The 25,801-nt window shown below is 44.9% G+C and overlaps 1 protein-coding gene and 1 non-coding gene across 7 annotated transcripts in view; one reads left to right on the plus strand and one right to left on the minus strand.

The window, feature by feature from the left end:
• The window catches only part of LOC118360503 (DENN domain-containing protein 5A-like), a 45,939-nt gene that overhangs the window by 13,615 nt on the left and 6,523 nt on the right, over positions 1-25,801 (minus strand). For 2 of the 6 annotated variants that reach the window (XM_052484194.1, XM_052484197.1), the window contains exons 2-15: positions 21,500-21,574; positions 16,032-16,100; positions 15,005-15,114; positions 14,149-14,848; positions 11,384-11,571; positions 8,923-9,237; positions 7,149-7,364; positions 5,521-5,755; positions 4,469-4,619; positions 4,236-4,329; positions 2,977-3,108; positions 2,563-2,715; positions 2,341-2,428; positions 2,176-2,260 (exon numbers count right to left, since the gene is read on the minus strand). In XM_052484194.1, coding sequence (XP_052340154.1) covers positions 2,176-2,260; positions 2,341-2,428; positions 2,563-2,715; positions 2,977-3,108; positions 4,236-4,329; positions 4,469-4,619; positions 5,521-5,755; positions 7,149-7,364; positions 8,923-9,237; positions 11,384-11,571; positions 14,149-14,848; positions 15,005-15,114; positions 16,032-16,100; positions 21,500-21,574 — 2,611 coding nt within the window. Of the gene's footprint in view, positions 1-2,175; positions 2,261-2,340; positions 2,429-2,562; positions 2,716-2,976; positions 3,109-3,164; positions 3,855-4,235; positions 4,330-4,468; positions 4,620-4,665; positions 5,356-5,520; positions 5,756-7,148; positions 7,365-8,922; positions 9,238-11,383; positions 11,572-14,148; positions 14,849-15,004; positions 15,115-16,031; positions 16,101-21,499; positions 21,575-25,801 lie in introns of those variants that run through there. The other 4 variants (XM_052484195.1, XM_052484196.1, XM_052484199.1 and 1 more) reach the window with 4 other exon arrangements.
• Positions 18,507-18,561, plus strand: LOC118363074 (U7 small nuclear RNA). Its single transcript, XR_004821335.1, has one exon. It is a non-coding gene; the product is annotated as a U7 small nuclear RNA (small nuclear RNA).

Genomic DNA, 25,801 nt, shown 5'->3' on the forward strand with positions numbered 1-25,801 from the left:
TAAGCATTGAGTACAGTCATGGCCAAAAGTTTTGAGAATGACACAAATATTAATTTCCACAAAGTTGGCTGCTTCAGTGCTTTTAGATATTTTTGTCAGATGTTACTATGGAATACTGAAGTATAATTACAAGCATTTTATAAGTGTCAAAGGCTTTTATTGACAACTACATGAAGTTGATGCAAAGAGTCAATATTTGCAGTGTTGACCCTTCTTTTTCAAGACCTCTGCAATCCACCCTGGCATGCTGTCAATTAACTTCTGGGCCACATCCTGACTGATGGCAGCCCATTTTTGCATAATCAATGCTTGGAGTTTGTCAGAATTTGTGGGATTTTGTTTGTCCACCCGCCTCTTGAGGATTGACTACAAGTTCTCAATGTGATTAAGGTCTGGGGAGTTTCCTGGCCATGGACCCAAAATATCAATGTTTTGTTCCCCGAGCCACTTAGATATCACTTTTGCCTAATGGCAAGGTGTTCCATCATGCTGGAAAAGGCATTGTTTGTCACCAAACTGTTCCTGGATGGGGAGAAGTTGCTCTCGGAGGAGCATGTTGTTACCATTCTTTATTCATGGCTGTGTTCTTAGGCAAAATTGTGAGTGAGCCCACTCCCTTGGCTGAGAAACAACCCCACACATGAATGGTCTCAGGATGCTTTACTGTTAGCATGACACAGGACTGATGGTAGAGCTCACCTTGTCTTCTCTGGACAAGCTTTTTTCCGGATGCCCCAAACAATCGGAAAGGGGATTCATCAGAGAAAATGACTTTACCCCAGTCCTCAGCAGTCCAATCCCTGTACATTTAGCAGAATATTAGACTGTCCTTTATGTTTTTCCTGTGTTTTTCCTGTGGCATCTTTGCTGCCCTTCTTGACACCAGGCCATCCTCCAAAAGTCTTTGCTTCACTGTGCGTGCAGATGCACTCACACCTGCCTGCTGCCATTCCTGAGCAAGCTCTGTACTGGTGGTGCCCCAATCCCGCAGCTGAATCAACTTTAGGGGACGGTCCTGGCACTTGCTGGACTTTCTTGGGCGCCCTGAAGCCTTCTTCACAGCAATTGAACCGCTCTCCTTGAAGTTCTTGATGATCCGATAAATGGTTGTTTTAGGTGCAATCTTACCGGCAGCAATATCCTTGCCTGTAAATCCCTTTTTGTGCAAAGCATTGATGACGGCACGTGTTTCCTTGCAGGTAACCATGGTTGACAGAGGAAGAACAATGATTAAAAAGCACCACCCTCCCTTTGAAGCTCCCAGTCTGTTATTCGAACTCAATCAACATGACAGAGTGATCTCCAGCCTTGTCATCGTCAACACTCACACCTGTGTTAACGAGAGAATCACTGACATGATGTAAGCTGGTCCTTTGTGGCAGTGCTGAAATGAAGTGGAAATGTTTTTGGCGATTCAGTTCATTTGCATGGCAAAGAGGGACTTTGCAATTAATTGCAATTCATCTGATCAGTCTTCCTAACATTCTGGAGTATATGCAAATTGCCATCATACAAACTGAGGCAGCAGACTTGGTGAAAATTAATATTTGTGTCATTCTCAAAACTTTTGGCCACGACTGTATATGCTGTACAGTGTGTGTGTGTGTGTGTGTGTGTGTGTGTGTGTGTGTGTGTGTGTGTGTGTGTGTGTGTGTGTGTGTATATATATATATATATATATATATATATATATTCATAGCTGGTAATCAAGTGTTTGCCTGCTGCAAAGCTTGAGATGCATGGCTATGAGGCTGATGTCAGTATTTTCCACTATATATGGTCCTGAATCATTGACAATATTCTGTTTAGATTGAAAGTGCTTTTTGTCAGTGGGCCACAAGATGTCAGTGAAAACACTTTGAAATCATTGCATTCTGAGGAATGACCAATCAATCATTATTTCACATTGATTCAAAATTGTTATTTTAAAACTACGTAGAGGTATGAAGGCATACATTTAAACCACTTCTGCCGCTACAGAAGGGACAATCAACACAGGCAGAATAGTATAATATCATGTGCAACATTCCCCTTACAACCATCCATCATTTCAAGACCATATGACTTGAAATGTATATTCAGGAGGATACTTGACAAATAGTTTATATACGGTAGGTAGAGCATCTGAAGACACTGGTACTGTGGTAGCCCTGGTGAATGGATGAGGAGACTCACCTCATGTCCCTGATCAGGGATACCTTTAGAGGGGGCAAGGCAGCGCCAGCATCAGACTTGCGTCTCTCTGTGTTGTGGATGAGTCCTGATGTGGGGAGGAGAGAGAGGGATGTGGCTATGGCTTTACATCACCGTCCATTTATCACATTTCAACGAGTGGCTTACCTGGGGGACCCAAACCGGCTGGTGCTGCATCCGTCTTCTCTTTGCTCTCCTGATAATGGAGCAGGTGGGACCACAAGGCAGATTTACCCTGGCAGATGAAGATGGAGATGCGGGAATGAATGAATACGCATTGAATGCACCTGAATGCATATATGTGTGTTAGTGTGTATATAAACTGTTTTTAAATAATACTTGTGTGTGTGTGTGTGTGTGTGTGCTGACCTGTTTGACCTGCAGCCCGTGGCTCCAGATCCTCTCCAGCAGGTCACAGAGGGAGGCGATAAGTGTGTTCTCCTCCACGCCTGTAATGCTGACCTCCCCATGACCCAGCTCTACCGCCTCCCTGCCCATCTTCTCAACCAGCATGCGCTTGGTCTGGAGGGACACACACATCACCGTACAGGGAGATTACCATCTCTGGAGGCCAGATGGTTGACACTACAGGTGTCAGATCTCAAGATCCGAGTAATAGTCTACGGCAACGGTCATTGACATCAGAATACTTCTGAGTGACATTGAAACTAATGGAGACTCACTGAAGGTGTCGTATTTCAATATCCATGCGATAGTCTACTGCAATAGTCTACTGCAATGGTTATTGCAATCATAATATAGGAAGACTGGTAGTCACCGTACCTTATTCCTGCACTCCTTCAGCAGACCCTCCACAAACTTCCAGTTGGTCTGAGCGATGACGGAGGGGGAGAGGTTGGACAGCTTGGGCTGCCGGATGGTAGTGCCCAGGTTCCTGGCCTCCTGGATGTATTTCTGTAATGAGACAGAGAGGACAGGGTCAGACAGGACAGGGTCAGACAGGACAGGGTCATGGAAGGACAGGGTCATGGAAGGACAGGGTCAGAGAGGACACACGTGGAGTGGCCCAAGAGTAGGCTATACACCAAGGGAGAGTAATCAATCTGGCTCAATGTTCATCATCACATAAACACAGAGGGTCACACCACTCAGCAACCAACCACAGAACGTATACAGTGCATACTGTGGATAGATTTCTGGTAACTACTACAGTGAGGGATTTATCATTACAGAGGAGGGAGAGGGAGGAAGTCAGTTGTATAATGAGCTGAGCTGCCTGTACTGAGGTGATTTCATGATGGACAATGTGTTTCTCTCTTTTACCTTTCTGACCTTAACATCCATCCTGGGAGGCGTGTCAGCGCCATGGGTTTTCTGGGATGCTGTCAAATCAATCTAAATATTGCTTTCTTAATGTGGAGTTAAGTGCACCCTAAAGTGAAACCCTAAACCTGAGAAGAAACCCTGGAAAGTGATCGGGAGTATCAAGTAAAGCTGTGATGCTAGGAGGAGGAGGAGGGAGTGAGGACCACATGGGGGGAGGGGCCATGTGGACATGGTGTGAGGCTCAGGCCCCACCCACTGCCAACACATACCACATCCACAGTCACAGACTTTAGACAGGGCCTGAAGGACTGCGAGAGCCAGTAGTAGTCTAGAAACAGCAGGAGCTGCAGCTCCGGGAACAGACACTCCACATGCTGGGAGCGTGAGTGTGTGTGAGACGGAGAGAGAGGGAGAGAGAGAGACACCAAAGAGAGAGTGTGTGAGAGAAATAGAGTAGGTAGATGTAAGGGAGACAGTAGGTGTCAGAGGGATAGAAACAGAAACAGAAAGAGAGGTTAGGTCAAGAGAAAATAATTGAGGTATAGAGAGTAAAAGAGAAAATGGACAAACAAGACTTTAATTCAATCGTTCCAGACATTAGATATTTAGAAGTGAACAACGCAAGCCATGAAGAAGAGTGAGGAAGAAATCGACAAGAAATTAACGATAACACAAAAACAGATAGACAAAATCCATGTGAATATGGTTTGGGAATGTTAATCCTGTTTTTCTAGGGCTGCTTAATGTCCTCTCACCTCTCTCTGGTCGTTGTCCAGGTAAAGGTGTTCAGCGTGTTGTTTCTGTCTGTCCTTCCTCCTCCACTGTGCTGGAGCACTCCTCTTCGCCCATCTAACATACAAACAAAACAACTTCACTTAGAAAGACACGAAAGCCAAATAGCAAAGATAGAGACAAAACAAACATATTTTGTCAGTATTATCAATCAAAGTATGTAAATCAGTCTCTCTAGCGGAGGTGTGATACTCACTTGTTGCTGACGGGTCCAGTGGAGAGCACGTCAGACTGCAGCCGGGGGAAGAAGCCGTGTTCGTAGCGACCCTGGCCAATCTTCATATCCAGCAGGTGGGGATGCAGGGCCGTGTGGTCGATCTTAACCACCCGCATCTCTATGGCCTTCTCTGGGGTGACACAGAGAGGGGAGGAGGATGAGGTACTGTCACAGCAGATCCATTAGCACCAACCGTCATGGAGGATTTAACAGTCTTATGTCATTGTTAAGCCACTCTGTGAGTGCCTATGAGTCATAGCACTGAGGAGTCACATAGATTCACCACTCCACATCTCATCTCTGACTCCTCACCGCCACACCTCCATGCTGTGAGTTATCATCACCTGACCAAGGGATGCAAAATTCCTTTAAGCTTATCAAAATGGTCAGGTTTTCCAGAAATCCTGGTTGGAGGATTCATGATTTCCTGCTTATTCCGTTCTGTTTCAGGGAATCTTCCAACCTGGATTTATGGAAAAACTTGGAATTTTTGTAAAGTTATTGGAATTCTGCATCCCTAACCTGACCCAACACTCAACATCATCAGCACCAATGACAGCAGGCTACATAGTTAAGACTATTACAACGGTGTAGGTAACAGTGTAACAGTATTATGTTAGTACATAACTGGTATGCATTCAATGAATATTCCAGGTGCTACTGACTGTTCCCAAGGACAGAGTAGAAGAAAGACGCTGTAATCATATTGTTCCCACAATGCATTGCAAGCACAAACAATAACCCTCCACCAAGGTGAAATAAGGATGGATTATTACTAAGGTGAGCCTTGTAGATCTCTAACCCAATGGAGTGAGGTTCAGGGGAGACAAAATCAATTTTCTCATATCGCTTTTGAAGGAGTTTGTCTGAAAACGAGAACAGTTACGTCTGTTAGCAAAGAAAGGTTCAAATAAATCAGTGTGGAAGGATTTGAGACATGTGTGTCTTGAAAACATACAAGTATCTTGCACCATCTGAGACAAAGATCCCTTATTAGTACAGGTGTGAAAATGGGTTTCCTCTTTTCTTACCCGCCTCGTCGATATTGGTGCAGGTCTGGTACATGGAGGTGCGCAGGGTGGGCGTGCGCACGTTCAGCATGCGGATTTTGTCCACGCGGGAGTCAAACACCCTCAACGTGTGTTCCTTGTCCTCATCATCATGGCAAAGGATCTTACTATCGATGAAGGAGGCGAACATCTGAGTCTCCAGGAAACGGGACAGGAAGGGCAGGTAGGGCTCAGGCTGGTCAGAAAGGAAGGAGGCCTGGAATCGACAAGAATCACATCACAAAATGAAGTGAGGACTCCCAGGGGTCAATTAATATGAAAAGCTTTAAAGCGCATTGAAGACTTCCACTCAAATGAATGTTTCAGAGTCTGGAGTGGGACTGCATCCCAAATGGCACCCTATTCCCTAAATATTCCCTAGACTTGGCACTCAGGTACCATTTGCCATTCAGTAGTAGAGAGAACAGTCTATGACTGGGGTGGCTGGGGTCTTTGACAATTTTTAAGGCCTTCTTCTGACACCGCCTGGTGTAGAGGTCCTGGATGGCAGGCAGCTTTGCCCCAGTGATGTACTGGGCCTTACGCACTACCCTCTGAAGTGCCTTGCAGTCGGAGGTTGAGCAATTGCCGTACCAGGCAGTGATGCAACTGGTCAGGATGCTCTCGAAGTTGCAGCTGTAGAACCTTTTGAGGGTCCCATGCCAAATCTTTTTAGTCTCCTGAGGGGGAATAGGCTTTGTCGAGCCCTCTTCACGACTGTCTTGGTGTGTTTGGACCATTCTAGTTTGTTGTTGATGTGGACACCAAGGAACTTGAAGCTCTCAATCTGCTCCACTACAGCCCCGTCGATGAGAATGGGGGCGTGCTCGGTGCTCCTTTTCCTGTAGTCCACAATCATCTCCTTAGTCTTGGTTACGTTGAGGGATAGGTTGTTATTCTGACACCACCCGGCCAGGTCTCTGACCTCCTCCCTATTGGCCGTCTCGTCATTGTCGGTGATCGGGCCTACCATTGTTGTGTCGTCTGCAAACTTAATGATGGTGTTGGAGTCGTGCCTGGCCATGCAGTTGTGGGCGAACAGGGAGTACAGGAGGGGACTGAGCACGCACCCCTGGGGAGCTCCAGTGTTGAGGATCAGTGTGGCAGATGTGTTGCTACCTACCCTCACCACCTGGGGGCGGCCCGTCAGGAGGTCCAGGATCCAGTTGCAGAGGGAGGTTTTTAGTCGAAGGTTCCTTAGCTTAGTGATGAGCTTTGAGGGTACTATGGTGTTGAACGCTGAGCTGTCGTCAATGAATAACATTCTCACATAGGTGTTCCTTTTGTCCAGGTGGGAAAGGGCAGTGTGGAGTGCAATAGAGATTGCATCATCTGTGGATCTGTTTGGGCAGTATGCAAAATGGAGTGGGTCTAGGGTTTCTGGGATAATGGTGTTGATGTGAGACATTACTAGCCTTTCAAATCACTTCATGGCTACGGACGTGAATGCTACGGGTCTGTAGTCATTTAGGCAGGTTGCCTTTGTGTTCTTGTGCACAGGGACTATGGTGGTCTGCTTGATAGCAGACTATATAGTGCACTACTTTTGACCATAGCCCTAAGGCCTCAAAAGTAGTGGACTATATAGGGAATCTAGTCTCTGATCTCACCTTGTCAAAGTTCTGCATCTGGTCCCTGTTGCTGAACCAGGACTCCTTGTCCTGACTGGGCTGGATGACAAACACCTCGTAGTCGGCGAACATCTGGGTGAAGCGGTTGGCGAAGACCTCTCGCACCTGGATGTTGAGCTGGTGCATCTTCAGCTCCTCCTCATCACACTGCACCTTCAGGTCCTTGTTGCTGCTGGCATCCTCCCTCACATCCAACTGGAAGAGGGAGAGGGGGAGGAAACACAGCGGCTCAGGAAAACACAGCACAGAAAAATAGAGAGAGTGAAAAAGAAGAAGAAAAAGAGGGGTTTGACGACAGAAGTTAAGAGAGCCATAGAGCAGGGGTCGACGACAGGGGTCACCAATATTCCCACAAATAAAAAATATAGAAATATGTGATCGTGTAATCAAGGTATGAAATTATTGTTATTATCAATTCCAATCCATGTTTGGGCTTAGTTGTGGTCAATTTGCAGTGTTCAAATTATTAGAATTATGTTCCGGCCTCCCGACCATCCGCTGTGATAAAAACCGGCCCGCGGCTGAATCTAGTTGCCTACTCCTGCCATAGAGGGTATGGGTTTCATATCTCCATGTTAGCACAGGCTGCCGGAGCACTGATAGGGGCATGGGGGAAAACGTCTGAGATGTTTTGATTTATTGACAAAAAAACTGAAAACACACATTCCTCTGTTACAATAAAAGTGTTACACAGTTGCAGATCTCAACATGCAAGAGCAGGACACAAGGACACAATGAGTGAGTCACCTATACATGTCCGCATAGACTTGAAGATGTGTAATGGCTACGAAGCCCAGATCAGATGGCAGGGATGTGACCCACTGAGCCCTCCTCTAATTCATTGCTCTACACCACTGATCCTAAATCAGGAGGTTACCTTAATGTGAGACATGGCCACAATGACCCTACCTGAAGCCTTACCCACGAATTGAGGAGCTAAAAGCAGACTACCAGGGCAGTCAATCTCTCCAGAGAAAGCTAATGATGAGCCCCTACTAGTCCATAAGCTGCTTACTCTGGGCTCCTACAGATATGGAGAGTTGGAGAGATCTCCCCTCGGGAGTTAAAAGCTAATTCATTCATTCACTGGTCTGTAATGTGATTCTGCTGAAACATTACCATCTATTACCAACGGCCCTCTGTGTCGTGTTCAAACCAGATGGCAATTAGGTTCTGTATGGGCGCCAATTTTCTGTTGATGACAATGTAACAGACTTCCTCCGTCACCAGGGCTGAGCACAGCACACTCAGAGCTAGCCGGCAGCAGCTTACATGGGCAGCTCATAGACTGCCTTTCCCACCACAGTATCTTTGCTCTACAAACCCCTTAGTCATTTTCAAAAGACTGTGACAGACATGCAGTATTAATCTGCATGAATCTACACTGAATATACCAAACATTAGGAACACCTTCCTATTATTGAGTTGACTCTACAAGGTGTCAAAAGTGTTCCACAGGGATGCTGACCCATATTGACTCCAATGCTTCCCACAGTTGTGTCGATTTGGCTGGATGTCCTTTGGGTGGTGGACCATTGTTGATACTTTAACCATCTCCTCCCCTTCATCTACACTGATTGAAGTGGATTTAACAAGTGACATCAATAAGGGATCATGGCTTTTACCTGGATTCACATGGTCAGTCTGTCATGGAAAGAACAGGTGCTCTTAATATTTTGTACACTCAGTGTATATGCAGACTATCTAGAATAATATGCTCCAGTCAAATGGATGACAGTGGCCCTGCTTTCACCTTCTCCAGGCTGACCCCAGTCCTCTTGACCAGGGCCTGCAGTCTAGCAATGGTCTCGTTCTCCCTCAGCAGGTAGGAGTTGAGGGGCGAGCTGGCCAGGTTGCCGTTGCGTCTGTCCGTGACCATGTCAGTGGAGCGGAAGCCCCAGTGTTTGGCCTGGCCCTGGCTGTGGAGCGGGTTCCCCTCCGGAGACACACCGAAGGCCAACAGCACCTCGGAGATCTCCTGGATGAACTCTAGCTTGTTGGGGAACAGAGGGAGGTCCTCTGGCAGCTCAATGATGTGGTTGTCGATGTCCACGAAACACAAGTTGGCCTGGAATGACAGGTGGTCTTGTTTAGTTGTCATTGTAAACATGTCGGTGAAACAGAGAACACCAGAGAGAAGCAAACTGAGTGATAGTTATGTTCTTGTTACAGCAGAACCATTCCCACTTTGCTCCACTAGGTGGCTTAACGCAGAGCAGTACCAATTGAGGCATAAGGAGAAAAGATGTGGTTGACTTCAAGAGATTAACTGAAGACAGTAATATAATATCAACAGATACTCTAAATGGGACAAACTACTCTTTTGAAAAAGCCCTCCATTGTTGATCTGCTGCCTTTCATCTTAAGAGTATGAGGATTTAAATATAGAAATGGATGAATAAGGCAATATTGAGATTGACTTAGGTCATCAATTCACAAATTCTCAGGCTCTTTATTCATCATAGCTCTTTCCATTGGACCGGCTCCAGATGTGTAAAAGCCTGTTGCACACACAGCACCCTTCCTCCAGATGTGTAAAAGCCTGTTGCACACACAGCACCCTTCCTCCAGATGTGTAAAAGCCTGTTGCACACACAGCACCCTTCCTCCAGATGTGTAAAAGCCTGTTGCACACACAGCACCCTTCCTCCAGATGTGTAAAAGCCTGTTGCACACACAGCACCCTTCCTCCAGATGTGTAAAAGCTTGTTGCACACACACCACCCTTCCTCCAGATGTGTAAAAGCCTTTTGCACACACAGCACCCTTCCTCCAGATGTGTAAAAGCTTGTTGCACACACAGCACCCTTCCTCCAGATGTGTAAAAGCTTGTTGCACACACAGCACCCTTCCTCCAGATGTGTAAAAGCCTGTTGCACACACAGCACCCTTCCTCCAGATGTGTAAAAGCTTGTTGCACACACAGCACGCTTCCTCCAGATGTGTAAAAGCTTGTTCCACACACAGCACCCTTCCTCCAGATGTGTAAAAGCTTGTTGCACACACAGCACCCTTCCTCCAGATGTGTAAAAGCTTGTTGCACACACAGCACCCTTCCTCCAGATGTGTAAAAGCCTGTTGCACACACAGCACCCTTCCTCCAGATGTGTAAAAGCCTGTTGCACACACAGCACCCTTCCTCCAGATGTGTAAAAGCTTGTTGCACACACAGCACCCTTCCTCCAGATGTGCACCCTTCCTCCAGAAAAGCTTGTTGCACACACAGCACCCTTCCTCCAGATGTGTAAAAGCTTGTTGCACACACAGCACCCTTCCTCCAGATGTGTAAAAGCTTGTTGCACACACAGCACCCTTCCTCCAGATGTGTAAAAGCTTGTTTCACGCACAGCACCCTTCCTCCAGGCTCTGTGTTGAAGGGCCCTTAGCAGAATTGCTGTGTACAGGAGCAAAGCAACGTGTTTTGATCAACCGTAAAAGCATGGGTAAGCTACAGCATGGTTAATGAGGGCTGTTTGTCCTCACAAAGGAAACACTCGACCCTTTGAGAACATCATTAAGACGTAAACACAAACCCATTTTATTTAAGAACAATCATTAAGCATGAATAATGTTTAACGACAACCATTTAGCATTTATCAATGGGTTATATAAGTAATTAATCAATCATTTAAGTAAATTGATAATAAATTCACCTCCTTTGTCTAAATCTGGTGGAAAAACGACTGTTAATCAAAACGAAGGACAAAAACAAGCCTGGAGATCTAGGGATGGTTTGTAATCTGTGTTGTAAGGCCCTGTGATTCTCTCTACAGATTAGCCAATTTCATGCCGTCACGTTGTTGGGTGTATCAGACAGCAGATGGAGATGGGGTTGGCAGGAGTGTCCAGAGGGAAGTCGTTGTTAGTATTCTCAGCACAAACACCATTCACGCATTGCAATCTGATTAGAAATTACTTGTTATCGCTCTGACAGGCTGCATTTAAAGAGGGCAGGCTGAGGGAATCCAACTAAATGGTTTCAGCTAGAGCTGAATGTTTCCAATTAAAAAAGCCTTTTGGAGAGAAGGAATAGGGAGGATGGGAGAGGAGAGAAATGAGAGAAATGAACAAGGTAAACAACCCTTGAGAATCAATTCCATGCACAAATCTCAAAAATCTATTTCGATTTGTGTGTGGCGTGTGTGTGTATATGAGTAGCTGTGCATATGTGTGTGCAAACATGCGTGCATAGGTGCATGAGTGTATAGGGTTACCTCCTGAGGCAGCTCTAGTTTGGTGCGGTCTCCCTCTCCGTTGGAGTGCAGTCCCATCAGGTAGGGCACTGGGGCATCCAGGAAGTGCAGCAGTGAGGCGGGCAGGATGGGCACATAGACATGCTGCCACTGGAAAGGGAACATTAAGGCTGTGATGCTCTCGGCCACAGTCATCAGCCTCTGGTAGTCTGTCACACAAACAACAGAGGAGAGAGTCACAAACTGACTGGTTTTATATGGTCACAAAGGCTAAATGTTTTGACACCTACCGTATGCAATGTTTTGTAATCTACAGGGTTAAACAGTCCACTCCAAGTCAAGTGTTTGGCATCCATGTAAACTTCCATCCAGTCCTGTTTATCTACCTTCCTTCTCTATCAGTCACCACAAGTCTATATTCAGTAGCAGCTCTGCCTTTGCTGTTCTACTGCCAAAATAACTACTAGTTCTTAATTTGGCCTTCTGTTCTCCCCCATTCTCCCCCCAGAAAGGGCCCTCGCCCCTCTCCCCTCTCCCCAGAACAGGCTCTCTCCCTTCTCCTCTCTCCCCCCAGAACAGGCCCTCTCCACTCTCTCCCCAGAACAGGCCCTCTCCCCTCTCCTCTCTCCCCCAGAACAGGCCCTCTCCCCTCTCCTCTCTCCCCCCAGAACAGGCCCTCTCCCCTCTGCCCAAAATAGACCCTCTCCCCCCAGAACAGGCACTCTCCCAGGCCGGGTCTCCCCCTCGTTGGGCCACCTCTCCCAGGACCTGGGCCAGGGACTCAGAGACAGGAATACTAATCTAGCCTGTCTGCTAGTGCTCTGACCTTGCCTGGTGAACAACAGGCCTTTTCAGAGCATGATACCACCTTCCTGAGAAAAACCACAAACAGACAGACACACACACACACACGCATGCATGCAAATGCAAGGACGTGTGCACAAACAAACACATTAAAGTACACACACACACAAACACACAAATGCATGCACACACACACACAAACGACACCACAGTATCATACACACACAGGCCTTGCCAACAGCTAATCTGGTCTAAGAGAAAACACACTCTTTAATAGGGTCATTCATCAGATATTCAACTGGGGGAAATCTAATGAGCTTCAGTGTTGGCGTAGTCCTCCACTTGTCCTCCCCTCTGTTGCGCTGCTTCCCACAAGGCCTTTCCAAGGCGAATAAGGTAATCGGAGCCTATTTGAGTGGTTTGCTAACAGAATGAGAGCTCTATATACAGACTACTAACATGCAGGCCAGGTAGGGGAAATGGCAAGCTTCCATTGATCTACTTGAAGAGATGGGAAAAACAGCAGCAGATGCTCATTTCGAGGAGGATTCATGTACTGTATGTGGGAAAGACACTGGCCAGGCCAGGGTCTAGGTATCTGAGTTATGAATTATGCCTCTATTTTTAGAACAGACTCTCTCCAGTCAGCTAATTTTTAGTATGGGGCATCACTTGCCTCAGCCTATGCAGCTTTAACTAACGACACCCTGTCCCTGCTCAGTGGAAAGCTCACAGGTTCACACTCCAGAAAACACTCCTCAGCACACATCCTGCAATGAGCCTTCTGGAGAAAAAAAGGGATGATGTCATCTCCAACCAATCATCTTTATCCTGCATCACTGACTGCGTCCTCCTCCTTATCCTCCTGCAAGGGTTGCCTAGCAACACCACAGCATTGCTCCTCTCGCCCCTGGCGTTTTATAAACAATTTGCCTTTTCCCTGTCTCTCCGTAATGGATTCTATCAACACGCCAGCTCTCCAATCCTGAAACAATCTTCCTGCTGCACTCCACTGACTCTGATCAAAGTCAATCCCAGTGTGCTTCCATGGAGGAGGAATACTCCATTCTGTATAAAAAGCTCATTTGCTTTTCAAAACCTCCAACATTGGTCCCTGAACAAAACAATTCCTGATTGGAGCTTATTTATTATGTATAATGCTGTTTCTTTTCACACATAGTGGAATACCTGTTTCTATCAATTCTGTAGATCACATTTTTCTATGTGCCAAATGACATGTGTCATATCTAAATATCTCTCATTCCTCCCAAAAAAGTCCTCTTGAATGTGTCCCTATTCGCTGTCGATCTCTCTCAGTGTGGGCCTGGGGTTGAACATGAGCAGGGGGAAACAAAGGCCTGATCACAGCACACACACTGCTGCTGCAAAACAGCTTGTTTACCCCAGCAACTCACACCAGCACACACACAAGCTAGGCCTGAGCTGAGAGCCCATGAGGAGAAACTAACATTTACACAAGCTGGGAAGAACACAGCTTTCCTTAAAGGTCCAATACAGCCATTTTATCTCAATATCAAATAACTTCTGGGTAACAAGGAAGTACCTTACTGTAATTGTTTTCAATTAAAATGGTCAACAATATATATACAAAAATAGCTTCTTAGCAAAGGGTAATGTCTCAAGCAAGAATTTTGCTAGGACCATTATCATTTTCACTATGTCACAGTATTATTACAACCTCATAGTGTGGAAATATATATAAAACACTGGACAATTGAGTTTTTGACTGCACCAGGCCTTTAATGGAATCGCAGGATAGTTTATTTAATCTGCCTGGATAACAGTTCCAATGAACATACCGAAGATCCTAACCACAACTGTTATTTCTGATTGCTTCTAAAATGTCAGTATTTCTGTTGAAATAACAAAACCCAATCCTTTCTAAAAGCGATGGGGACAATAGACAGAAAACCACAGAAAGCTCAGCAGATCAGAGAGAAAGATCCTAAGTAAGGACTTACGCTGTGAGTAGAGCAGGATCTGGATCTCCAACAGGGCACAGGTAAACAGCTGGAGGACGTTCTCCACCCCCAGCAGCTCAAACACCTGGCTGATTGGGAAGTCAAAGAGAGGCAGCTCTGCCGTGCTGGGCCTCTGGCACACCACTGGCCCATACACCCCCGAGAACTTCAGGGAGCGCCCGGCGGGAGGCAGGGGCACCTCGTACAGGATGTTGTAGACGTAGCTCTCCAAGGGGAGGGGTGGGGGCTGGGGGGAGGAGACGGCCTGGTGGAGCTGCTGGAGCACCTTCCTGCAGGCCTGGGGGAAGGCCATGGGCGCGATGAGGCAGATGCACTTGGACACGTAGAGCGTGTCGCGGCTGATGTCGTAGGAGTTGAAGCGTTGCAGCCGGGAGATGGAGGGCGTGGGGAGGAGCGTGTGTTGGGGGTGGGGGTTGAGAGGGTGGGGATGGAGGTGGCGCTGGTCCTCAGGGCACCGCGGGGTGGTGGGGGTGTGCAGGATGTCGTATTGTTCGGCATTGTGCATGTGGTACAGGGTCTGCATGGCGCTGCAGATCTGCTTGCTGGTCACCTCCTCGTAGAAAGTGAGGGCAAAGCCGTACGTCCGCGAGCCATCCTCCCGCGTGATGATGAAGGAGTGGAACTGAGGCTCACGTGTGTCCGCCTGCGTGCGGAAGGCCAGACCCTTTGGCATACACAGCTGAGAGATGAGGTAATAGATCAGATTAGTCGATCAGTAAAATGATACAGGTTCTAATCCATAATGATATACAGATGTAAACCCTGGAAACAGAAATGGGTATAGCTTCAAATAAAATACACTTTGTGTTAGTTACACATTCTGCAGTTCCCTTACCATGCCAACGGCATCCTGGTCAAAGGGACTCCACTCTACATTCTCTGGGTAGTGCGCTAGAACTTTAGATTTAAAGGTTCTCCGCAGTGGACTCTGCTCAAAATTCTCACCTGAAAGAGAGGGAGAAATAGAGGGACAGAGAAAAAGACAGAAGGAAAAAGAGAGAGCAAAAAATTCAGGACTCCAGGCCCAAAGTGCAACAGAAGCTCAAAAGGATGCAGAGGCCCAATCAGAAGCAGACTTGAGGCACAAGACAACTCTCCTCACAGGAAATAGGAAGTGAGCACAGTGGTCTGGAGAGAAAGGCTGTATTGCATCATGTAAAGCTGTCAACAGCATCCTGTACTGGGTCAGTGAACGAAAGTAACCGCTGCCAAAGAGGTCAAATAGTCCGATAATAATAATGGTTTTGTTTGTATAAATCTATTCAGAAAAAGACAATAATTGTTGCTTGTAAGAAAACAAACTTTGACACATAGGATTACCAGTAAAGTGACAGCTTTTATGGCAATACAGGCAAAGCAACCCACAAAACAATCAATCAATTAAACAAACCAACACAAATTAAATTGATTCAGATCCACAGTGAAAGCAGAAGTGATGCACACACCAAGACATGACTGATAAGTCATTCAGAGTGGAAGGGGAGAGAACACATTGGCCAAGCAACACCAGCTCTGGTACATGTAGGTAGAACTGGGTGTGTGAGAGGTAGAGACGCAGTGATTGTCAAACAGATTGGCTTGTTGTTCAGTAGCTAGCTTCAAAAAGAGGAGGTGAAGGTAGAGGAGGAGGAGGGGGATGAGGAGAGAGGAGGAGGAGGACAGAGGGAGGACCGGGAAGGGTGGAAAGAGGGAGGAAGGACATACGGAAAAGTGCTTGCAGAGTTCCCCTCACCTGTACAGAACTGAGTTCTCAGAAACATTACAAATCAACAAAAGGAGAGTGCTGTGAAACAAGGGCGTGTCAGGTTAAAGGAGCAAGCGGAGGTGAGGTCATTCTGAGGAGGGGGGCTGGTGGGGGTTACCTTCATCTGCACTCGCCAATCCTCTGGCCCCATCTCTGAATTTAGTAGCCTCTATATACTGGCATAAAGCTACACAACAGATAAAACAACAATAATTAATCACATGGCTACCGCTGAGTACCGCATGACTTCTCAATATGTGCACACACAGCAGGAGTTACTCAGGACAGAAGGGTTCTGACAGTGTTCTCCTATAGGTGAGAGAAACACTGAGGGAACAACACATCCTCTTCATTGTGTGTATGGAGGAACAGAGGTTTCTGTTAGGTTCAGGTTTCTGTCAAGTTTCTGTCTAAACCAGCTGGGTGTGTTTTCAGAGAATGTGTGTTGCTGTAGCAATGCGGTGCTCTCCTCTCCAAAGCCCATGATTAATCCCTGTTGACAGTGCTATGCTGTGGATTATGATATTACAGTGAACACACTTGAAGAACTGTATCTGTGTGTTATAATACATGAGGGAATATGATCAGGCCTGTGCTGGTTCTGAAGGAAGCAACACAGTGTAATTTACGAAGAATGAGATCATTTAAAAACACCTGAGAGGATTGTGGACGATCCAAAAAAACACACATCAACTGTAGTGTTTCAGAACAAGTGGAATGTGGCAGACACAGGGCTATAAAAAAGAAACTAGGGTACTGAACAAAGAAAGTAATTGTTATCCTGAAAGTATTAAAAAATATGTGCTCGTTTGTCAAAGTTATGAATGACACACATTCTTCCCTATATGGTCATAACAGTACATTGTCCCATGGAGTCTTGTCTTGAAAAAGGCCTGGCAGCCCAGACATCAATAATAAACCGTCTCCATTCTATACTGTTGTCTTTGTCTTTCTCTAGTCAAAGCTATGAACAAACATGTTCTTGATTGCCTGAGGTAGAAGTCGGTAGATCAGCAGCTCTTCGCAAACACAGTGCTGTTTATGACTTCAAGCCTATCAGCCTAATGACTGGTGTAACCAATGTGAAATGGCAAGCTAATTAGCTGGGTGTGCGCTAATACTGTTTCAAACGTCACTCGCTTTTAGATTTGGAGTAGTTATTCCCCTTGCGCTGCAAGGGCCGCGGCTTTTGTGGAGCGATGGGTAACGATGCTTCGAGTGTGGCTGTTGTCGATGTGTTCCTGGTTCGAGCCCAGGTAGGGGCGAGGAGAGGGACAGAAGCTATAATGTTACACTGGCAATACTATAGTGCCTATAAGAACATCCAATAGTCAAAGGTATATGAAATACAAATGGTATAGAGAGAAATAGTCCTATAAATACTATATTAACTACAACCTAAAACCTCTTACCTTGGAATATTGAAGTCTCATGTTAAAAGGAACCACCAACTTTCATATGTTCTCATGTTTTGAGCAAGGAGCTTAAACGTTAGCTTTTTTACATGGCACATATTTTACATGGCACACATTTTTACATGGCACATATTACTTTCTTCTCCAACACTTTTTTTTTGCATTATTTAAACCAAATTGAATTATGTTTCATTATTTATTTGAGGCTAAATTGATTTTATTGATGTTTTATATTAAGTTAAAATAAGTGTTAATTCAGTATTGTTGTAATTGTCATTATTACAAATAAATACTTAAAAAAAAAAAAAAAAAAATTATTTTTTAAATCGGCCGATTAATCGGTACCGGCTTTTTTGGTCATCCAATAACCGGTATCGGTATCGCCGTTGAAAAACGATCTACCAAATCTATTCATTTTAAAATGTTGATTACCTTTTGCAACAGTTAACAAGTTGTCCCAGATGAATGATGCAGTGCCCCCCCTTGGGCCAATAGAGATATCGCGTCTCACTAACACTTCAGTTAATTACTATAGCTCCCACCTTTGACCAATCAATGTAATTTTGTAAATGCCGGATCTCTATGGCAAGACACATCATTCACCCAAGTTTAGTCAAAATCGTCCCAGTGCTGTCTGAGATATTGTGTGACTAACGTACAAATGGACAGACACAGATCCACAGTCCCCTCCCCAATTTCATTGTGGGGGACAATTGTCATTCACCTGATGATAAAGCAAAACTTTTTTTTTGCAAACATATGATGAGGGTCCTTGGGGTGCTGGTTTGCCTGGGATGGGGTACCTGGGCAACAAAATCGTGGCTGTAGAATTAACTGCTTAATCTGTTGTTTACTTTCACGTCCATATCCTAGAATCCTGGGCTGGAAACTAGGCCAAGAATGTGAACAATTAGACTAGCCAAACTATGGAGTGGTATGTCAACAATACTTGGCACAATCAGACAGGAGACAAACAGAGAGCACAAAGAAGACAGCATTCATCATGCTATCTATCCAGTCATGAAAACCTGGCTACTGTACAAGTCTATTCATATGTTAATATTGAATTTGCATATACCCCACCCACTCCCCTCCCCCATATCCCATTGTGTGACACCCATGACCGAGAAACGTATATGCCAAATAGAGTCCATATCATTATTTCCTAACAAATCATGGAAAATTTGCTCTTTTAGTATTTGTCCCGTAGGTTTCCTCAGTGAGGAAGCCCCCAAAACTACATTAAAGAAAAAATACTGAAAATATTATGCAGAAGTTAGTATAATGCATGTTATATAATGTGCCACAAAACTCTACGCCTATACATCACTGTATAAGTTAATGTTAAGGCTGTTTTTTTCCTTGTTATGTAGTTACCTCTGGATACTGTACAAGGCAGGGCACCTAATAGCCAATAAAAAAGTGATCAATTGACACTCTTGTTTAACAAGCATTTGTGGGTGTTAAAAAGACACTGTCATGGGCCACTGAATTGATTATTTCTCTGCCATGAGGCCTAGTACACATGCCTACGCACACACAGTACTGGGCTCATCCATGGACTTCCCAAAGTTACAAGTACTAGGCCACTGTCCTCGCTTGCAACACTCACTACCGAGTTGCAAACTGACTCTGCAAGCAACACCATTACAATAATTGTTCGTCAGGAGCTTCATGAAATGGGTTTCCATGGCAGAGCAGCTACACACAAGCCTAAGATCACCATACGCAATACAAACTGTCGGCTGGAGTGGTGTAAAGCTTGCCGCCATTGGACTCTCCGCTCTCTCTCTCTAGTCCTGGTGCCATCACGGCCAACTGAGCTGAGGTTGGAATGACTCAGGAGAGCAGAGATGCCTCGTGCCTCTCAGTTATCAGAATGCTTAGCTCGTCATCATCACAGCAGAACATTCATGCGAACATCGCTAACATATCAAAAAAAGATTGCAACAAAGACACCATGACCATCTCACTGAGTGAGCCTAGCCAAAAATGCAGCAAAGCTATGGGCCATTTGGCTCATTCACACGGAGGAGAGACAGCTTATTTTTATGTTGTTCACAGCCTTTAGAGCAAGGCCTCCCTCTGAAATACCCATGAGTGTTTTTCTACTCCATTAACTGGGCCTGTTGGGATTCCACACACAAATGCCCAATGCCGCGCCACAGCAGAATTCATTATTTACACACGGTCGTGAGAACAAAAAACCTGCACACTGCTGAGAGTGCATAAACAAGAAACAGAGGAAGAAGACAGACACTACTGCATTCTAAGTACTATATCCATATCCCCCAGTACCATGGGTATGAGCATTCCCATCTTTCATCAGGAGAGGAGATGATGGAGAGAGGTGCTTGATTTAACTTTCTGCGACCGCCAGATGGATGGGGTTTGAATGTTAGCAGCAATTCCATTGGTACTTAGCGCAAACTCCACCCACCTGGCGTGCCGTTGAACTCAATCAAGTGCCCAACACGACACCATGTTCTTGAGCATGAGGCGCCTTCAGAGCAAACCCACCTTTCAGGACAAGGGATTATCCTATGGGGTATTACTACACCACATCAGACGTCACACTGACATAAAGATGAGGGAGGCCAGCATCCTCGTCTTACAGCGCAATCTGTCCACATGGTGGCTGTATAAGAAAACATGACAGAGCAGAGATGAATGGGATAGGGGTAGAGGATCTAGGGGTTTAATCACTTCCTTGAATGAGAAATAAGAAAGGGGATATTTCTAACATATGGAGCAGAGTTTAGTAAATCAGCCCTGTTGATTAACAGCCACCAGTGACTCTTTACGCCAAGGGGACAAGACGGGTAATGAGTAACTGCTCCATCTATCCAAGACACTTGTATGGATGGGGATTAAAAATCCTCTATATTATACCAGTCACTGTCCATGTATAACTGAGTGGACTGAGATGGATGGGTTCACTCCATGTTGACTCCAGCAGAATAATGGCAGGTGATTAGTAAGACAGACAGGGAGCAGGCGACAGAGAAGCTTTCCTGTGAGAATGGGATGCACAGCCAAACAACTGGAGACACGCAGCTGTGGGCAGGAGACCCCTTTGTGACAGCAGAGAACCATTTGTTTACAAATATCTGAGACAATCGTGGGGAAAACCAGTAGTCCTCTTTTCATACAGCACACCTGACTGATGTCTCAATGTACTGTATCAGTGGAGGAATCTCATAAAGAATAATGCAAATTGTTGTTTTGATATCTTTTAAAATGCCTAGGGAGCTTCCTATATCAGGACACCTACTGGACAAACACTAAGAGGTCATCATTTTGACTGTGACCTTTAAGAGAAAGCACAGAGCTTCATGCCCTCTACCCCTTATTCTTCCATTGTCAGTTAATCAGAACAGGATCCTTGCATTTCTTTGAGGACCATTCATTACGGTCTGCTACTTCACTTCAAAAGTACCAGGTAAGTATGTACCTTACTGACACTACTTTATTATAGCACTAAGGGTGGTATGCCTATGCTGCACATAGTAAATAGACTACCATGACCCATGTTCCTATGTTGGCTGTCTATATAAAAGTTATCAAAATGTACTATCGTTCACATTCAAGGATATCATACCCATTTTTCCTTTGAATGTATTTCATGGAATTCACTGTACACTATTCAGAAATGTAATAATAAATGCAGCCATTTCACACCCACAACGCAACACATCTGGAAAAGGGGACAGCTCTCATACATTTGTGTAAGGGGGGGACATGTTTAATACAGTGGACCACAGAGTTCCAGGAGTATGTAGTATGAATGCTGGACACAGGATAAATGAACAAGTATTCTTTCACAGTGTAAATGGGTGATACCTGTATTAGGAGACTTACTGGACAAATAATAAAATAGCTAATTCTCCAACCCTCAATGTGGCATTAGGGTGGCATGCCTACATAACACATAGTGCACAAAATTTGAGAGAAATTTCTGGGATCATTTATTTCAGCTCATGAAACATGGGACCAACACTTTACATGTTGTGTTTATATTTTTGTTTAGTGTAAGAACATATTCATGTAGCATTCAGATAAAGTTAGTGGCAACGTGAAAGAATCCTCTGCCCCTAAACACTATCTTGTGTCTTGCTAGGCTTTTTCGTAACATTATCTAGGGGTGAACAGAAAAGACTGTCAATCTCACCTGGCTTTTCCAGTCTGGCTGCTGGTAGTGCTTTCAGGGTTTGTAGCTTCCACAGAGAGATGTACTGTATGGACACTGTAACCAGGGGTGACATGTACAGAATGACCTTCTAGGACTAGTCGTAAAGGAGACATGGGTAATGTACTCTTTTTCACTGAACCAACTCACACAGCCTGTAAAAACCTTGCTTAATGGCAAAGGGAGACAATTCCAAAGGATGAGTAGGACTGAAAGCATGTTTTCTCTAACTTTATGAAAAGACTGAACTCTTTCCAGTATAGTATATTGTGAAAGTAGAGCCCCAGTGGAAGCCAATCATTGCTTTTCCTTGTTTCCTTGTGGCTCAACATGGCCTGGCCACAGCTTACCTCTGGCTGTGACCAACGTTGAAAATGAATTGTCTCCATTTCCTTTCAACAGAAGCGGCGTGAGCCTTTCTTCATGGCAGCCTGCCTCCTCAGCAGCAGAGCTGAGATCAAATGGACAGACAGGCTGAGAGGTAAAGAGGGAGTCAGTCTGCATCATCGCTTTCGTAAAAATGCTATCTGCTCCTCTGCCGTGCAGCCGTCTTAACCCTCTTCATAAGAAAGGCTTCCTGTTTCCACAGTGAGAGAGAGCCTCAGGGTGCTGAGAGGACAGAGTTAGCTTATTATACAAGCTTTTCTCCAGTCATGAACTCCGCCTGGGATTTAAAGGCAGGTTTCCTTATGTGAAGCATTTATTTCAGTTCTGTATGACTTGAGCTGCAGAGAGGTCTCAAGGCATGTGTGGACCATGCATACCCCATAGTGAATGTAGATATATACTGTATAATGAACAAAAATATAAAACCGACATTCAACAATTTCTAAGACTTTACTTAGTTACAGTTCATAGGAGAAAATCAGTCAATTGAAATAAATTCATTAGGCCCCAATCTATGGATTTCACATGACTGGGAATACAGATATGCATCTGTTGGTCACAGACAACTTTTAAAAAAAAACAGGCCTCACAATGGGCCTAAGGATCCCGCCACGGTATTTTTGTGCATTCAAATTGCCATCAATAAAAAATGCTTGTTGTCCGTAGCTTATGCCTGCCCATACCATAAACCCACCACCACCATGGAACAGTCTGTTCACAACATTGATATCAGCAAACCGCTCGCCCACACAACGCCATACACATGGTCTGTGATTGTAAAGCCGGTTGGATGTACTGCCAAATTTTCTAAAATTACGTTGGAGGCGGCTTATGGTAGAGAAATTAACATTCAATTATCTGGCAACAGCTCTGGTGGACATTCCTGCAGTCAGCATGTCAATTGCACACTCCTTCAAAAAAAATTGACATCTGTGGCATTGTGCTGTGTGACAGAACTGCACATTTCAGAGTGGCAATTTATTGTCCCCCGCACAAGGTGCACCTGTGTAATGATCATGCTGTTGATATCAACTTCTTTATATGCCACACCTGTCAGGTGGATGGATTATCTTGGCAAATGAGAAATGCTTACTATCAGGGATGTAAACACATTTCTGGGATCTTTTATTTCAGCTCATGAAATATATATATATGCCATTTGGCAGACGCTTTTATCCAAAGCGACTTACAGTCATGTGTGCATACATTCTACGTATGGGTGGTCCCGGGAATCGAACCCACTACCCTGGCGTTACAAGCGCCATGCTCTACCAACTGAGCCACAGAAGGACCACACATTACATGTTACGTTAATATTTTTGTTCAGTGTAGAAATCTGCCTTTTCTAATCTCAGAATATAGAGACGTTATTATGTGTATTGCTCCATAAAAAATGGCTTGGCTTCTTCTCAGTATCAACTTCTCGAGTCGAAAAGTGATTTTGAAATACAAAAAAAGTACAAGTACAAGCTTACCCTAGTAAAACTGACTATCCTACCGATCCTCGACTTTGGCGATGACATCTACAAAATTGCTTCCAATACTCTACTCAGCAAACTGGATGCAGTTTATCACAGTGCCATCCGTTTTGTCACTAAAGCACCTTATACCACCCACCACTGCGACTTGTATGCTCTAGTCGGCTGGCCCTCGCTACATATTCGTCGCCAGACCCACTGGCTCCAGGTCATCTACAAGTCCATGCTAGGTAAAGCTCCGCCTTATCTCAGTTCACAGGTCACGATGGCAACACCCATCCGTAGCACACGCTCCAGCAGGTGTATCTCACTGATCATCCCTAAAGCCAACACCTCATTTGGCCGCCTTTTAGTTCCAGTACTCTGCTGCCTGTGACTAGAACGAATTGCAAAAATCGCTGAAGCTGGAGACTTTTATCTCCCTCACCAACTTCAAACATCAGCTATCTGAGCAGTTAACCGATCGCTGCAGCTGTACATAGTCTATTGGTAAATAGCCCACCCATTTTCACCTACCTCATCCCCACACTGTTTTTTATTTATTTACTTTTCTGCTCTTTTGCACACCAATATCTCTACCTGTACATGACCATCTGATCATTTATCACTCCAGTGTTAATCTGCAAAATTGTAATTATTCGCCTACCTCCTCATGCCTTTTGCACACATTGTATATAGACCCTTTTTTTCTACTGTGTTATTGACTTGTTAATTGTTTACTCCATGTGTAACTCTGTGTTGTCTGTTCACACTGCTATGCTTTATCTTGGCCAGGTCGCAGTTGCAAATGAGAACTTGTTCTCAACTAGCCTACCTGGTTAAATAAAGGTGAAATAAAAATAATTTAAAAAACAGAAAGGAGAGATCCAGCAGGGCCATCCAAAGTGTCTAAAAATCAACAAGTACCAGAGGGCTAGATTTTTCAAGGGCACACACACTTGATTCCCCTATTCAATTATACTTCCATGTATATAACACTTCAACAGTCATTATTCAATTCCACAAGGTTACAGATTTGCTTAAACACTATTTAGTTAGACACTGTAAGATGCCTGAGGAAACTTCCTTAGGACTTGAGCTCCTTTAACACACATATGAATTATTAACAGGCAGTGAATATGAGTGCAGACCCACAATGAGCGTGTGTGGGGGGCTTTATAGTGATGTCATTCATTAAGGGATTAAAGAGAGGTGGTGTCTGGGAAACTCAAGGGATGTTAGTGTTTGAATAGTGTGGGGGGCGCTCAGAGTGAGTGTGTGTATGTGTGTGTGCGCGCACGTGTGTGTGCGTGCACGTGTGTGTGTGTGTGGGTGGGTTATGTAATGACTTAAATGTTGTGTCAGCTGCCTGTCCCCAACAGGACCAAGTTGTGAGCTAGCCAATCACGTCGGCCTGGCAGGAGGGCCCCAAATACATATGCTAATCTGGTCTCATCCTGCACCCTAACACTGTTGCATAAATGAGAGTTTTGTCATCAAGTTTGCCACATTTTGGCTGCTGCAGCCAGTGATTTAACTGCCCCCTGATGGAAAAGTCAGTGTCAGAAAAAATGACAGCATGTGCATGGCATACTGAGGGAGAGCGATATTAGCTGGTTGGTTATATTGATTTTTCTAAAATACATTGTGATCGTGATCGTGACATGGCATACAATTATGTGACCTCTGTCCATGTTGCTTTGGAACGGATCACATTTAATAAGTACCAGTCTGTCATATTGGATATGAAGAGTACTTACTGGAGATCACACAGCTTTGGACCATAATGACTTCAGCATATTGAAACGAAAAGAAGAGGACAAAAGGAGTTCTATGAAAAAAAAAAAAAAAAAGAAGAGTCATCTTAAGAGGCTTTGTGCACAAAAATCAAAGAGAAAATGGGAGAGGGGGCCGAAGACTATCTTGTCTCTTTGTGGGTGGGACACAAGGAAATGCAGTGCCCTACAGAGGAAAGCTTCAGGCCATGTTTAGACAGTGGATAGAGAGAGAGTGGGTTTCTGTTCCCCCGTCAGAGCTCATGATCTGGAGGGGTTAATCATGCACTGGTCACAGCACAGAGGCATTCTGAGACAGACAGCTCATCCTCATTCACCTCAGCCTTATCATTTCTACCCTCAGTCCCCATATTCCTAACGTCAGCACGTTGACAGTCAGAGCCCCCTTATGAAAGTGAAATCTGCTTTATTTCCTGACAGCTTTTTCAATTTCTACATGGGAAGACATTTTTTATACCTCCCCCAGAAACACTCGAATCATTCTCCTCTAACATGGATGTCCTCAGGCAAGTCACAACGTCTGCTCATTATGGGGGCTTGAACACTTATAAGAGAACCTAGTCAGTACAGTGATACAGTGTTGGGGTCCAACTGTTACAGAACATTCCTAGGCCTATATCTCCAGGCGGACTCCTGTTCCGGTT

Source organism: Oncorhynchus keta, chromosome 2, assembly GCF_023373465.1.
Source record: "Oncorhynchus keta strain PuntledgeMale-10-30-2019 chromosome 2, Oket_V2, whole genome shotgun sequence".
Lineage (NCBI taxonomy): Eukaryota > Metazoa > Chordata > Actinopteri > Salmoniformes > Salmonidae > Oncorhynchus > Oncorhynchus keta.